The 15,978-nt window shown below is 30.7% G+C and overlaps 1 protein-coding gene across 5 annotated transcripts in view; it reads left to right on the plus strand.

Moving 5' to 3' along the window:
- rdgC (retinal degeneration C) overlaps window positions 1–15,978 on the plus strand; it is a 968,675-nt gene that overhangs the window by 789,561 nt on the left and 163,136 nt on the right. For all 5 annotated transcript variants that reach the window (XM_075358273.1, XM_075358271.1, XM_075358272.1 and 2 more), the window contains one exon: window positions 921–1,081. In XM_075358273.1, the coding sequence (XP_075214388.1) occupies window positions 921–1,081 (161 nt within the window). The remainder of the gene's footprint in view (window positions 1–920; window positions 1,082–15,978) is intronic.

A 15,978-nucleotide genomic window follows, 5' to 3' on the forward strand; every position in this document is an offset into this window, starting at 1 on the left:
TCAATTAATCATTTTATCTTAAATCGAGAAAAAATATAACTAATGAGTTATAACCATTATTAACTGAGGATAAATTATAGTGCACAACTAAAGCAAAAATAAGATTAATTAAAAATATATCGATTACAGTGAGTAAATTTATTTAAAGTGAAAGTTTTAAAAAATTTACGTGTTTTGAGATCAAAATAAGTTTCTAAAATTTTCACTTTAAAAGAGTATTATAGACAGGAACTTTACATTAATCTCCCACCACAGTTATTTGGATTGTAAAAGTTTTCTTGTTAAGGATTATTATTTATTGTATTAAATTACAACCAATTTATAATTTTTTTAACATTGTAAAGTAACAAGTGAGAAAAATGGGGTTGTCTTCTTGATTTTACAAATTATGAATTCGTGCAAAAATATAGCCATTCATTTTACTATTACTTCAACGCCGGTACGAAATGCGTTATTTAATATTCTACTTTTAGAGTTGAAAAATTGTTGAAATGTCCCGTTTATAACTGGCATAAATAACTTAACTAAATTCTTATTCAAAACACCAGGGTCACAAAGTTCTCAACCTGACATGTAGATGGCGCAAGTATGACCAAATGATCATGATATCCTTTATGATAATGTGCTGCGAAATTTCAGAAGCGTACGATTAGTTTAGACATTTTCTGAAAAATGGATAAAATTAAATTTTTAGCTTTATTAAGTATTTTATATTTAACTCCGATGGATATACAACAAGATTTAAATTCCGGTTTAAAGGATTCCAATTGTTTTCGACGGTAAAAGAATGGGCTGCTGAATTTAAACCTGGTCAATCATCTAATCAACAACATTGAGTTAAAGTTGAGTTTATTTATTAAATTATCTTAATTTAATAAATAATTATCTTTAATTAAAGAAAAAACTTTTTTATGTTTCAGGCATAATAAGTATTAGCGAATGGTGCGATACAATGGAAAGTGCAACAGGGTTAAGTCTACCGTGGAGAATGCTTAGGCCTAAATTAGTCACTCAGCTAGCAACCGATATATCTAGAGTTCGTTATATGACTACATTTCAAGAAAATTCTGTCAAAAGAGAGGTAAGTTCATTTGTTATTAGAAAGAAGATTAATTTTTAATTGTAAAGTAATGAAAATTCTTCTTTTTTTCATTTTTATACATTTTTGAAATTTTGTTAATTTTTTATACAGGATATAAACAAAAAATGCAATTCTATCATTGAAATAAATGTATAACCGGAATTCAATGTACAACAATGGTGGGTGATAAATTAATTTTATTTTTCTCCCTTTTTTTTAAATAAATAATTTTATATATATATTTTTGTATATTTAACAATTTACCAATTTTTGGACAAATATTTTTGATATGATGGCTAGCAATGAAAGGTAAATCATTGCGGTTCTTCTTTATTGACAGATTGTTAAGAGTCACTAATAACTTAAAATATGTAGATGGAAAATATTTTTCTATGTTGAATAATTGACGTCGACTGATTTGTACAAAATTAAGATGAAATGTTATTTACGATTTAGCAAAAAAAATATTCTGTTCCTGGTTATTATTATGGAAAAAAATTGTAATATTTAAAAAAAAGAAGTTTATTAATTTATTATAGATTATTTTACTTATTATACATTCTATAGAACAGTTATAGGTTTCGCGATTTCTTCAAGGTTAAAAGATTGTTAGAAGACCACGTAATCTTAAAATATTTACGATCTGCAACAATATCCAACCGCAAGAGGGTTTTAAATCATGGTTTCCCAAGTTGTTCCCACGGTGAAAAATACATTACTCTTTCATGAATAGCAAATTTTTAAATTTAAACAACTTACACAATTGTAAATTAATAAGTGAAAAACTTAATAAATTACATCCTGTGTTTTTTATATACAATTTCTAATATAAAAACATCGATAACTTTTTATCTTTTATATTTGCCTTTACCTTTAACCTCTGTAAAAAATAATACATGTTGCACCCTTTCTCATCAAAATTAAAATACACTGTGTAAGATTAAAATATTACTATCTTTTTTTTGTAAATATGTTTGTTGAAGGTAAAGATGTTAGATTCATTGTTAAATCTCTTCGTATTTATTTATTTGTTAAAATAAAAACTACAGACTTATCTCCAATAAAAATTGCCGGTTAATTATGTAATGAATTTCTTAGCATATAGAAAAAAGCCAATCATACCAGGTTTTGAACCAGAACTTACCTAATAAAAGGCAAAGACGCTTCCAATTCTCTACGGAGATCCAGTGGCAGAATGTATTAGGGTTCGTATAGTATTTTTCTGTTTTACGTGCTTTGTGTTGTGAGCTGAATAATAGTGCGGAAAAATGAATACTTGGCTTTTTGTGGACTTTGTCTTTTATTTTAACCCAAACTCAAACTCCCCTGCAGTTCACCCCCTTCTTAGGTGGTACCCGCACACCAAGGCGTACGGGCCCTCCATGGAGTGACTGTCCGCCCTACCCTACTGTTTATACTCCCATTCTTCTGTCTTCATCCTCTTTGGCCCGCAGGACCTCCCCGGCGAACCTGCGGAACCATTCCCAGTTCTCATTGTTGTACCCCGACCGGTTTATGAGATTTTCTGGTGTAAGACCATTAATTACTATTTGACCTCTGTTAACGGCCCATCTTGGACATATGAACAACGTATGTTCGGCATCGTCGTTCTCTGGACAATAGATGCACTGCGGGGTGGCTCTCTTCCCGATCCTATACAGATACTGACCGAAAGAGCCGTGCCCCGTCAGTAATTGTGTCATGTAAAAATTGACATCTCCGAGTCTATTGTTATTCCAGGTTTTAATATTAGGGATTAGGCGTCTGGCCCATTCTCCCACTCTGGACCCTGTCCACTCTTCTTGCCATTCTTGTTCTATAATCCCTTCCATCTCTTCTTTCGACATACCGCTGTTGTCTGAGGGTTCTGGCTTTTATCTGAAGGTCTATGGGTAGGACCCCGGTCAGTACGCACAGCGCGTAATACGATACCGTACAGTAACAAGCAGCTACACGCAGCAATGCCAGTCTATGGACATTTCTCAACTTCTTTTTATTTCGCTGTATCTTTGACATTTGCGTTAGGACTAGTATACCCCTTAGATAACTCCCACGTAACAGCTCCTCATACTGCTTATGGTGAATGTTACATGATATTACAGAAAAAAATTTGTTTAAAGAGCAGAACTAACGAGTTCTATGAAAATAGACAAGTTCCTACATTTTGTAACCTTATATTTTAATACCTTTCATTCGTAGTGCTGTATTGTCATCGAAGTTAGATACGTGTACCAAATTTCATTGATTTTCATACGATAGATCAAAACATATAACAGTTGCAAAATTTGATTATTCCTAAAGCGAGTTAAAAGCTTTTAAAAAAACAATTTTTTTAAAATTATCTCTTCAGATAATTCTGTTATTATTCAATCAATATTCATTTCAAAGTTATGAATCTATCATTAGAATATAGTTCTAAAATTCATTCACTATGAAATGAATTCCACGTAATAATAAAAATGTAAATTTATCTACCCATAATATTTTTAAATGGACATTTTTTTATATGTATAAATTCAATGATTTTTTCCGAATTATTTTTCATAGTTATTTTTTTAATGTTAAGCAGAAGGAATTTGAAAGAATTTATGCTCTTTATGCTTTTTTTACTTAATGCTCTTTCTATTTTATGAATTAAAATGTAATGTGCAAGAGTAAATTTATTCAAAATATAAATAGTTTAAATCAAAACAAGTTCTATTAAAACCTGTTTTAATTTACTTTTTAATTTTCTTGTTAAGAAAAGCCTACAGCTAACAATTAAGTCCCCGTCAACCTTGTTTTTAACATCAGTATTTGTTAACGTTAAAGCGAAAAAATATATAATAAGGAAGCAGCAACGACATTAAGACTATACGTACATCAGATCTCACTTTCAGGTAATTCCTTTGTAGACAGCGGGGTTGAGGCATTAAGTGTGAGCTTTGCTCTGGTCGATTTGGAAATTAAGTAACCTTTAACTGAAATTTCTAGTAAACTAATCCAAAAGCTTTTAGTATAAGATAATAATAAATTCCATTAAATTAATATTAATTTGACTAGCTTTAATAATTCAATCTACTTTGTTATTTGTAGTTTGTCATTCTGATGAAAATTAAAATAAAAAATGTGATGTGGGTACTACATTTTCATTTTTTTTTTTTTTTTTTTGTTATTACTGAATTATTATTTATCGTAAACGTTTTATTACAATAAGAGGTTAATAATCTAATAAATAAAAATCTAAATTTTAGTTTGTTCAAAATGTTAAATCTGCGAAAGTTCTTCACAGATTGCTTCGAAATTTTTACACAACCTCTCATTCGAATACTCTCGTGATTTTATACCTGTGACAGGTAAAAACATTTTTAAAAAAAACAGCGCTATCTGTTGGATCTAAAAGCAACAAACACTATAATAAATATTTTACGATTCTATTTCAATGTTTCCGATATGTGTGTCTGCTATAGACTAACACCTACTGGACCGATTTACGCGCGGGGAAAAAGGGAGACAGAGAAACATCGGAAAAGATAAAAGGAAAGAAGTTAAAAAGTGAAGAAGTGAAAATGGAAAAAGGAGAAAACGGGGAAAAGGAAATGGTAAAGAAGAAACAATAAAAAGTGAAGGGGGTAATCCCCTTACCCCCAAAAAGGAATAAGGAAAATAAAAACTGTGGGATAGAAAGGGGGTGCAAAAGGAGAAACAAGGCAAGGGAAAAGGAATATAGTAAAAATTAAAGTGGAGAAAGGAAAATAGGAAAATGAAAATGCGAGAAAAGGCAAGTGGAAAAGGAAAGGAGGAATAGGTAAGGGGGAAAGGGGTAAAGGTAAGGGAGGGAAAAGGACCGGAGGAAAGGGGGAAGGAAACGGTGGAAAGGGAAACCGGTGGAAAGGGTGTGGGGAAGGAAAATTGGAAAGGTATTAGGGAATTGGAAAGGGTGCGGGGAAAGGAAAATGGGAAAGGGAGTGAGGAAAGGAAAATGGGAAAGGGAGTGAGGAAAGGAAAAGGGTCGAAAGGGGGAAAAGGGGGAACGAAAAAAGGTAAAAGGTTAAATTTTGTGAAGTTCCGTAATGTTAATTTTGTTAATGTTTTATCAGCCTTCAATTGTGTTCATTTAATCTACATATAATAAATTCTAGCAATAGCGAAGCATTGCAGGGTCTGCTAGTTATTAATAAATAAATATATTAAAAAAATGGTTAAAAAAAGGATATGTCTGATTCGAACCGATGTGCCTTCCTCTTATAAGACTTAATTATTTCATTAATTAAACTTTCATTTGACTATAACTCTGGAACCAATGAAAATAAGTACCACTTATGATTTATCGTTGCAAAGCTCTCAATGAGGGCTTGTTATTGCAGTTAAGAAGAAGTCCAAAATCAAGTTTTCAGGGGATTTTGAGCTTTTTTGTCACTTTTGGTTCAGCAGATTGCAAACAAAAACGGGGGTACACCCCCCCAGTCGTTACGAAAGTCTTAAATCCAAAATTTCAACATCTTACACTAAATCGTTTTTGAGTTACGTGAAACACATTCGTACGTACTGACGTCACACCGAAACTACTGAAAAGGTATTCAGGAATTGTTAATAAAACGCTTAACAAACGAAGATTTTAGAAAACTTAAAATGCTTACTTTTGTAATTATTGTCAATAAAGGACTTAGTTTAATTTTATATTTAATGTTTGTAACTTAATAAAATTGATCTAAAGAGAATTTCTAATAGGCTGTGCAAACATAAAATTATCACCCTTATATTTTAGAAAGTTCTTTTTGTATATTTTATTTTAGTTTCTTTAGATTCATTTTTTTTATTTTTATTTCTCCTGTGTTCTTTTAATTTATGACGTATTTAAACCACATGTAATGTCAATAGCTCACAACAGTGTACCTTTCTATGAAATGAATGATATTTGTTACACAATAGAATGAAGAAGTTATTGCTTTGAGAACTGTACGAAACTTGAATTTCGGTTGTCTTGGCATGTTAATATGCAACAGTATATTTTCATCAGTGAAAAAAAGGGAAATCATTTCTTTTTCAATTTTGCAAGTAATGTAATGTAATGGTTGAATTGTAGCGAATTAATAATTCACTACAATTCAACCAAGTCAATTCAACTAAGTCAAATATCAAATTTCATTAATAATTTGTAATATTTTTACTTTTTTTTTATTGGTATTATTGACTTCGTAATTTGAAGTCGTTTGTGATTAATAAACGACTTCTAACATTTGACTTCTATCACGTGTTTCCACAAGTACCTCTAAAAACCCCGTCTTTTTTTAGTAATATTTTTTTTTATTCTTAATAATAATAATATTCATAAATGAATGAACTTTATATTCGATGAATGATGCGCTAAATATATATTTTTTACTGACTTTCCCATTGGAAAGTCAGTTTTTATTTTAATTTCTTGATTTTTATGATCATTTGAATTCCAATGCTGAAAAAGAATGTTACCAAATTACGTATTCAATATCGAATGTCTTAAATTGCCCTCTGTTTTAATTTATCAAAGAAATTATTTAAGTATTTATATTATACTTTTTATTCTGATAAGAGTGGAGAGATTACTTAAAAATAAAAACTGAAGTGTTACTCGTTGCTCTATGAGTTTAATATGTAAAAAGAATATATATTGAATGTTCAATTTAAACTTTTGTTGTTCACCAGTAACTTTTTTAAGTGAATGCAAAAATTTTAGTGCCGAATGGATCAAAGATTTTATTTACTTAGCCTCTTGACCAGTATATTTATTTTACCCAAAAAATATTCTTGTTCTCGATACAATCATCAATGTAATATTTTTATTTTTATTTTTTTTGGTATTTCTCTTCATATATACAAAATATTTGTATTTAAATGAGATATCTATTTTTCAACAGTTTATTATAAAAGTAAGCGAAAATTTTTAAAAATTACTATATAAAGCGATTAAATGTTTACGATATTTACCATTTTATAAATCAGCCTACTTAATATTTTTGTTGGTATTTATGTATTTATTTTTTTTCAAAGAGTCAAAAGAATTTGTTACAAGAGGAAGGGAAGAAACATTTTACTGCATTATTTAATAATGTTGAATAACATCGCTGCCAGACGTTTTATATTAAATTCATTTTCATTATCAAAATAATAAAAATCTGTTAAATCTAACCATTTGAACTGGATATAATTTTTAACGTCCCAAACAATATAATTGATGTTTCATGAAGTTGAAAAACCATTTTCGAATAAAATTAAAATTATACATGTTTAAATACAATATTTTGATCTCTGACTTACCGTTATATAATATATTTTTTTTTGCTCGACTATTATAATTACAATCGGCTCTCCTTAGGAGCCATAAGTAAGTTTCCTGACAAAAGCACGTGATAAGAAAGTCCTTAAGGAACCCCCAAAATAAATAATACACAATAACAAGTTGCAAGTAAACTAAGTCAAATATGAAATTTCAAGCTCAGCCATAAATCACAAACTATTAATTTCAGCACCATATAGTCCACAAAACAAATATTAATAACAAATAAAAGAGAAAAAGAAATAAAAGTAACAAGAAATTAGATTAACTTGACTGTGTTAGATTCCAAACTTTTACTCAGACCCTAAGTCGAGTACATAGGCTCGTATATATATATATACGCCCTCTTACATTATATATACAGTTTTTTTTTGAAATGAAAGTACATAGAATTTTATTTCATTAATAGTTTGTAATATTTTTACTTTTTTTTATTGGTATTATTGAATTATTATTTTTTGTAAAGTCTTTTTACAATGGGAGGTTAATAATAGGTTAATAATAGATTAAAAACAAAGTTAAGTATTTTTAAATTAAAAACAAGAAATTTAAAAAAAGGGATGAAGTGGGATACGAACCGATGTGCCTTCCTCTTATAAGATCCAAAATATTTCATTAATTAACATTTTATTTCACTATAATCCTGGAACCATGAAAACAAGTACCACTTACGACGTATCGTTGAAAAGCTCTCAATGAGGGCTGATTACAGCAGTTAAGAAAAATCAATTTTTTGGGAAATTTTGAGCTTTTTTGGAACACTTTTGGTCCTGTTGATTGCAATAAAAGGGGGAAGTCCACAACTAGATGTTACAACAGTCCTAAATCCAAAATTTCAACATCTTACGGCTAATCGTTTGAGTTATGCGAGACCGCATTACTTCGTGTATACCGATGTTCTTTGATGGTTGGGTTTTAATAAACCACACATCACAGATATGGTCGACCTGAGACTGTACATGACTATACTTCACTTATTCTCATACATATCATCCTCTTAAGTATTACCTGATGGTGATTCCGGAGGCTAAACAGGAAAAAAAGAGTTATGCAGTGCAAGATACGTACCTACGGACGTACGTACTGACGTCACGACGAAACGTGTGAAAATGGATCCAGGAATGGTCAAAATGGATATTTCCATTGAAATCTGAAAACCGTCATTTTTCGCGATCACAATACTTCTCTTAATTCGTACAAGAAAGTAAAAAAACGTTCAGGATATGTTCCACTAGTAAAAATAAAGAAGAAAGTTCATAAAAATATTAAAAATCTTTTGTGAGTGTCGGCTGGGAAAAGAACTCGCTTTATTTCGGCGCCTTCGGTAAAATTATGTCAGGTAGTAATTATTGGGACCCAAATTAAGACTTAAGTTTAGTAGTTTTACATGAATTATACCTGTAAAATTGAAAAAAATAGTTCTCAAAAGTGTATATTATTATTTCTGAGAAATCTGGGGTAAAAGAAAAAAAAAATTGGATCAGAAACACATTATTTTATGTTCGGTGTAAAATAACCTTGTTAAATGATTAACTCATATTTTTTTAAACAACTATATTCATATCAATCAGTTGCAAATTATAACTAGGTAATAAATTAAACAAAATTTTTAATATTACAAAACAAAATTATTAAATATTTTGTAAAAAAAAAATACAGACAATAAAACCGACTTAAATTCAGGTTAGTAATCTGCTGTAGAGTTCTCCGCTACACTGGGTACAGCACTCCGCGACGAACAATGTTTTTGGTCGTTGAGAATGTTTTACCGCAATGAGAATTCTAATAACTTATTCTAATGATTTCAAGTCGCCTCACAGATAGTCTAGGATTGACGTTTTAAGTCAGGTGACCTTAGAGGCTAGTTGATAGGTCCGCTACGTCCAATCCATTTGTTTAAAAAAAAAACGGAATTAAGCGTTTCTACTTGGTAGAGGAAAATGTAAAGTTGCCTCTTCGTGCTGGAAAATCATCTACTGTCTTGGTACCAAAGTCTTGCAAATTAATCGTCACTCCATATAACAGTTTTATTTGAATTAAATATTGCATCTCGAGTAAATGTGGCTTCATCTGTAAATAATGTAGAATCTATGTTAACATTGTCCAGAATCCAATGAAAAATGTGAAACTTACACTAAGATCTTAAGGATGTAAATGCAGTATATTTTATAGATTAAAAGGATGGATTTTATTATTTCGAAGTATTCGTCTTACCTTACTTTTTGTTAAACAAATGCGGTAAGTTTTTTTTGGTACTCATGTCCGGGGATTCCTCGTTTTCATTTTTCCCAACAGGATGTTTTTTCGTCTCGTTTAGCAGTATATGAAGAAGACGGCAATAATACAGTGGTACGTAAGCACCGAAGCAAAGGTTCTGACGTCTGGAATCCTACTTGAAAATACATACATACATACATACATGATGTTCACTTTGTGACTATCTGTATTATAGTTAAATTAAGTTTCGAAAATTATCACTGTTAACATAATTATCGAGCTGTCAGTTATAAATAGCCTTATTCAGTCTTGTGAATAAGGTTAAGGTTAACCCTAATAAGGCTTTCACAAGCCTTATTCAATCTTGTGATTGCAGAGGTATTAATATCCTCTGCAATCAAAAGCTTTTCGGCAGAATTTTACCCAATAACACTCGTACCATATATTCCCTCAATCTGTTTTTTACACAACGGATTATAATTGCATTTTTTTATTATAATTGTAAAGTAATTTTCTTATTTATAGTGCAACAACAATTAAAAGTCATTAGCGACTTCGTGTATTGCAATTGTACCGGTAAAATTGTAATCTCGAACAAACTCAGGTCGACTAATCCTAACCCACCGGGTTGGTCTAGTGGTGAACGCGTCTTCCCAAATCAGATGATTTGGAAGTCGAGAGTTCCAGCGTTCAAGTCCTAGTAAAGCCAGCTATTTTTACACGGTCATGAATACTAGATCGTGGATACCGGTTTTCTTTGGCGGTTGGGTTTCAATTAACCACACATCTCAGGTATGGTCGAACTGAGAATGTACAAGACTAACTACACTTCATTTACACTCATACATATCATCCTCATTCATCCTCTGAAGTATTATCTAAACGGTAGTTACCGGAGGCTAAAACAGGAAAAAGAAAGAAAGAAAAGGTCGACTAATCCTGAGACGTGTGGTTAATTAAAACCTAACCACCAATGAAAAACTCACCGGGTTGGTCTAGTGGTGAATGCATGTTCGAAAATAAGCTGATTTAAGGCAGTTATTTTTATAAGGATTTGAATACTAAATCGTGGATGCCGGTGTTCTTTTGGGGTTGGGTTTCAATTATCCATACATCTCTAGAACGGTCGACATGTGAGACTGTACAAGACTACACTTCACTTACACTCATATATATCATCCTCATTCATCCTCTAAATTAATACCAGACTGTGATTTCCGGAGGCTAAACAGAAAAAAGAGAAACCACCAAAGAAAACTGGTATCCTCGATCTAGTATTCAAATCCAAATAAGAGTAACTATCTTATATTTAGGATTTGAACCAGAAAACTTCGACTTCGAAGTAAAGTATTATTTATGTAATAAATGGTATAATTACTGTAGAAGAAATCTATCATGTTTTAAAATAAATTTAGTTTTAATATTCTGTTTAATACAAGGTTTTCTACTATATTTTTTTTTTTATGTAAAAAAAAACTTTGAAGCGAAAGGGTTTGACTACAACCAAAACCAAATTGGCGGTCATTAATTATTTTTCACGCCTAGTTTCAGATATAATTAACAAAAATTAACAATAATTAACAAAAAAGACTACAAAAATAAAATTTAACAAATGTTTCTACCTCAAAACCTTTTATTTTTTGCTATGAGACGATTAGTAGGCTGTACTGGAGAAACAACTTATAAAATAACATTAAATTACTGCCATTTAGGTTTGTAACAGCAATCTAATAAGTTGTCAAAGCGTATTTTCCGCAAATATTTGTTTTCAATACACTTTCAAATGATTTATCAATATCATCTCTTTCAGTTTATAATATTTGGCTCACCCCTTCCACATAGTGTCTTTTTTTGTTTCAATGTTTGATGGTTGAAACGTTTTTAATTTGACATTAAAAACTGCGTAAATAAATAAGTTTAAAATTTAAATTGTGTATTTATTCATAAGCAAACAATAAATTTCACTATAAGAAAAAGAAAATATAAACCACAGTTTTTTACTGCGGCCTAACAACCATTGTAAAATATTTTAAAAACCTGATTAAAAATTACAATAAAATCCAACAATTTTGTAAAAAAAAATTGTAAAAAATAAAAATTGGTTAATCTCTTATTGGGTTATTTTTTATTGTACTTTATTTTACTTCTTTACTATTTTGAATTATAATATGAACATACTCCTGGCTGCAATTTTAGGCCTCAGATTAATAGTAGAAGGAAGATTAAAGAAAAGCAAACCGACATACTTGGCGTTTATAGACCTAGAAAAGGCATTCGATAACGTAGACTAGAATAAAATGTTCAGCATTTTAAAAAAATTAGGGTTCAAATACAGAGATATAAGAACAATTGCTAACATGTACAGGAACCAAACAGCAACAGTAACAGTTGAAGAACATAAGAAAGAAGCCGTAATAAGAAAGGGAGTCCGACAAGGATGTTTCCTATCTCCGTTACTTTTTAATCTTTACATGGAACTAGCGGTTAATGATGTTAAAGAACAACTTAGATTCGGAGTAACAGTATAAGGTGAAAAGATAAAGATGCTACGATTTGCTGATGATATAGTAATTCTAGCCTAGAGTAAAAAGGATTTAGAAGAAACAATGAACGGCATAGATGAAGTCCTACGCAAGAACTATCGCGTGAAAATAAACAAGAAGAAAACAAAAGTAATGAAATGTAGTAGAAATAACAAAGATGGACCGCTGAATGTGAAAACAGGAGGAGAAAAGATTATGGAGGTAGAAGAATTTTGTTATTTGGGAAGTAGAATTACTAAAGATGGACGAAGCAGGAGCGATATAAAATGCCGAATAGCACAAGCTAAACGAGCCTTCAGTAAGAAATATAAATTGTTTACATCAAAAATTAATTTAAATGTCAGGAAAAGATTTTTGAAAGTATACGTTTGGAGTGTCGCTTTATATGGAAGTGAAACTTGGACGATCGGAGTATCTGAGAAGAAAAGATTAGAAGCTTTTGAAATGCGGTGCTATAGGAGAATGATGGGTGGATAAAGTGACGAAGAGGTATTGCGGCAAATAGATGAAGAAAGAGCATTTGGAAAAAAAATAGTTAAAAGAAGAGACAGACTTATAGGCCACATACTAAGGCATCCTGGAATAGTCGCTTTAATATTGGAAGGACAGGTAGAAGGGAAAAATTGTGTAGGCAGGCCACGTTTGGAATATGTAAAACAAATTGTTAGGGATGTAGGATGTAGAGGGTATACTGAAATGAAACTACTAGCACTAGATAGGGAATCTTGGAGAGCTGCATCAAACCAGTCAAATGACTGAAGACAAATAAAAAACTCTTGGCTGTTAAAATTATTAAAGCTATTATGAAAACAACGAAGACTGATTGCGGTGTTATACATGGTTGATCATTTTTTAACCCACCGGGTTGTGGTGAACTCAAAATCGCATATCAGTTGATTTCGAAGTCGAATTTTCTTAGTTCCAAATCCTAGTGAATGTATTTAGGGTGTATATATGTATGTTTGTTCCACAGTAGCAGCTCAACAGCCCAATCAATTATATGTATGCCACCCGCTGGAATTTTTACGTTAACGGTAGTGTCATAGGCTGTATAAATATGTATATATATTTAAATAAATATATACTATGTTGTAGTGGAAATTTGGTGGTTGTAGCACAAACCTTAATGAATTGAATTAATGAACCGTGAACTGTCGAATGAATCAGTGAATGAATCAGAAACTGAATCAGTGAATGAATCAGAAACAAATCAGAATGAATCAGAAACAAATCAATGAATCAGAAACTGTCGAATCAGTCGAATGAATGATAGTACAAAAATAATAGAATTAAATTTACGTTAAATAAAATTCTTTTAAAAAAATTCTGTTTAATAAAGATATCTTTTGATTAATAATGCTTCCCATGGTAGATTGCGTGTGAGAATAGAGTAATGAGGTGATGCAAACACCTCGTGCGACGCTAGACCAAACATACAATCATAACCATCAATTGTTAACAAACTCGATGGCCCTGGGGTGCTGTTTTGGGAGGTGCAATGGGATGCTTATAATATCTCTTCAAACAATCGTCCGATTTTCAAAATTCAAACGGGGTATTTGTTAGTAGGTTGACGGATAATTTTTACATATATCAGGTACACTCTCTATCGAACAGATAACGGTTATTCGGAAATTTTATATCTTTGCAACCAATCTTTCGATTTTCAAAATTCAAACGTGGTATTTGCTTAGTATAGTACAAAATTAAGATGGAACTAAACCTGAACAAAAAGAGCAATTTTTGTCAGAAATGTATTTTTAGCAGTCGTGTTTTTCTTTTAATTTTTAATACTTATCTCTTGTATATACGGATTTGAATACTAGATCGTGGGCAGCGGTATTCTTTGGTGGTTGGGTTTCAGTTAACTACACATCTTAGGAATGGTCGACCTTAATCTATACAAGCTGCACTTCATTTGAATTCATACATAATCATCCTCATTTATCATCTGAAGCAATACCTTACAATGATTTTGGGGGTTGAACAGAAAAAGAGAGAGATGTCCGTGATTGAGTAATAGGGTTGTAGCCTTCCATCCTAAAGGTCAAGGCCAGCAATGTTTATACACGATATAAAATTTTAATTCTATATTCCTAAGCCGAACTGGAGTAATGCTGATGTGAATTAATCATCTACAAAAATAGATAACTTTAAAGATTTTAAGAAAATTAAAAACATTTAAAGTACGGTATATAGAATATTTTAAAATAAATGATAGCTTGTTTTCAATTGAGACAATTGATATATTTTCATCCCCATAATTTGTAATCGGCTTCAGATCCTTTGAACCGTATCACACACGGCTACAACCACTTCTGTTTCAGCACTCTTTATGAATAGCATTAAGTTCATTTAATTATGAGTATAAAGATTAATTTACTGACGCTGAAATATGAACTATTCAAAATACCTTTTCTTAAAACTATGATGCCAAAAGACTAACACAACTTCTTGATATAATTCTTAAATTATAAGGAGATTATTAATGTTAAATTATAAATAAAAGTAATATTTACACGTACAACATTCGTTGCAGTATATAATAAAGAATACGTAATAAAATAATTTTATCAAACTAAACAGCTGTAGATATTATGATAAACAAGGTCTACTTAAAATTTTAAATAAATTCAAATCATTTGTTGCATTTTTACCGGTTTTGATAATAAATATGAATATTTATGAATTAAATGGAGTTATCTGAACAAGACTGCATATTATATTTTATTTTGTCTTGCTACAAATACTAACGATTAGTGGTAGAAAATGATAATGTATTTTTATCCAATTGTATACGTTTATTTCAAAACGCATAGTGATAGAATCGTTGTAACAAGGATAAAATCAAAACCTAAACCGACAACGATTAAAAATATAGTTAAAAGAAGAGACAGACTTATAGGCCACATACTAAGGCATCCTAAACAGCTGTAGATATTATGATAAACAAGGTCTACTTAAAATTTTAAATAAATTCAAATCATTTGTTGCATTTTTACCGGTTTTGATAATAAATATGAATATTTATGAATTAAATGGAGTTATCTGAACAAGACTGCATATTATATTTTATTTTGTCTTGCTACAAATACTAACGATTAGTGGTAGAAAATGATAATGTATTTTTATCCAATTGTATACGTTTATTTCAAAACGCATAGTGATAGAATCGTTGTAACAAGGATAAAATCAAAACCTAAACCGACAACGATTAAAAATATAGTTAAAAGAAGAGACAGACTTATAGGCCACATACTAAGGCATCCTAGCATAGTCGCTTTAATATTGGAAGGACAGGTAGAAGGAAAAAATTGTGTAGGCAGGCCACGTTTGGAATATGTAAAACAAATTGTTAGGGATGTAGGATGTAGAGGGTATACTGAAATGAAACGACTAGCACTAGATAGGGAATCTTGGAGAGCTGCATCAAACCAGTCAAATGACTGAAGACATAACAAAAAAGTATACGTTTATACTGCAAAAATTAGAGCAAAAATTAATAGTTATACGAAACCATGTATAATTAATAATAAGCAGCCTTTCCCATAAGATCGCCAGGATTGGTAAGCGAGTTGTGGAAGAATCCTGACCTTCAACTTTCTCTACTTAAAAAAATACTTTAAATTACACGGCTGAAACCAGTATCATAATGAGAGTCATTATGATACAGGAGTTGAACCAATCAAGTCTACTCTTTTCAACCACTGATCAATCAGAAGCGAGTATTGTTTAATGTACCAGTTGTTTTTTTTTACTTTGAATGTAATCCGATTTAGTATTAGCAAGTAGAAGTTAATTTAAAAGTACACTAATCACTCTATATAAAATGTGTTGTGGAC

The sequence above is a fragment of the Lycorma delicatula genome, chromosome 2 (assembly GCF_047948215.1).
Source record: "Lycorma delicatula isolate Av1 chromosome 2, ASM4794821v1, whole genome shotgun sequence".
Taxonomy (NCBI): domain Eukaryota; kingdom Metazoa; phylum Arthropoda; class Insecta; order Hemiptera; family Fulgoridae; genus Lycorma; species Lycorma delicatula.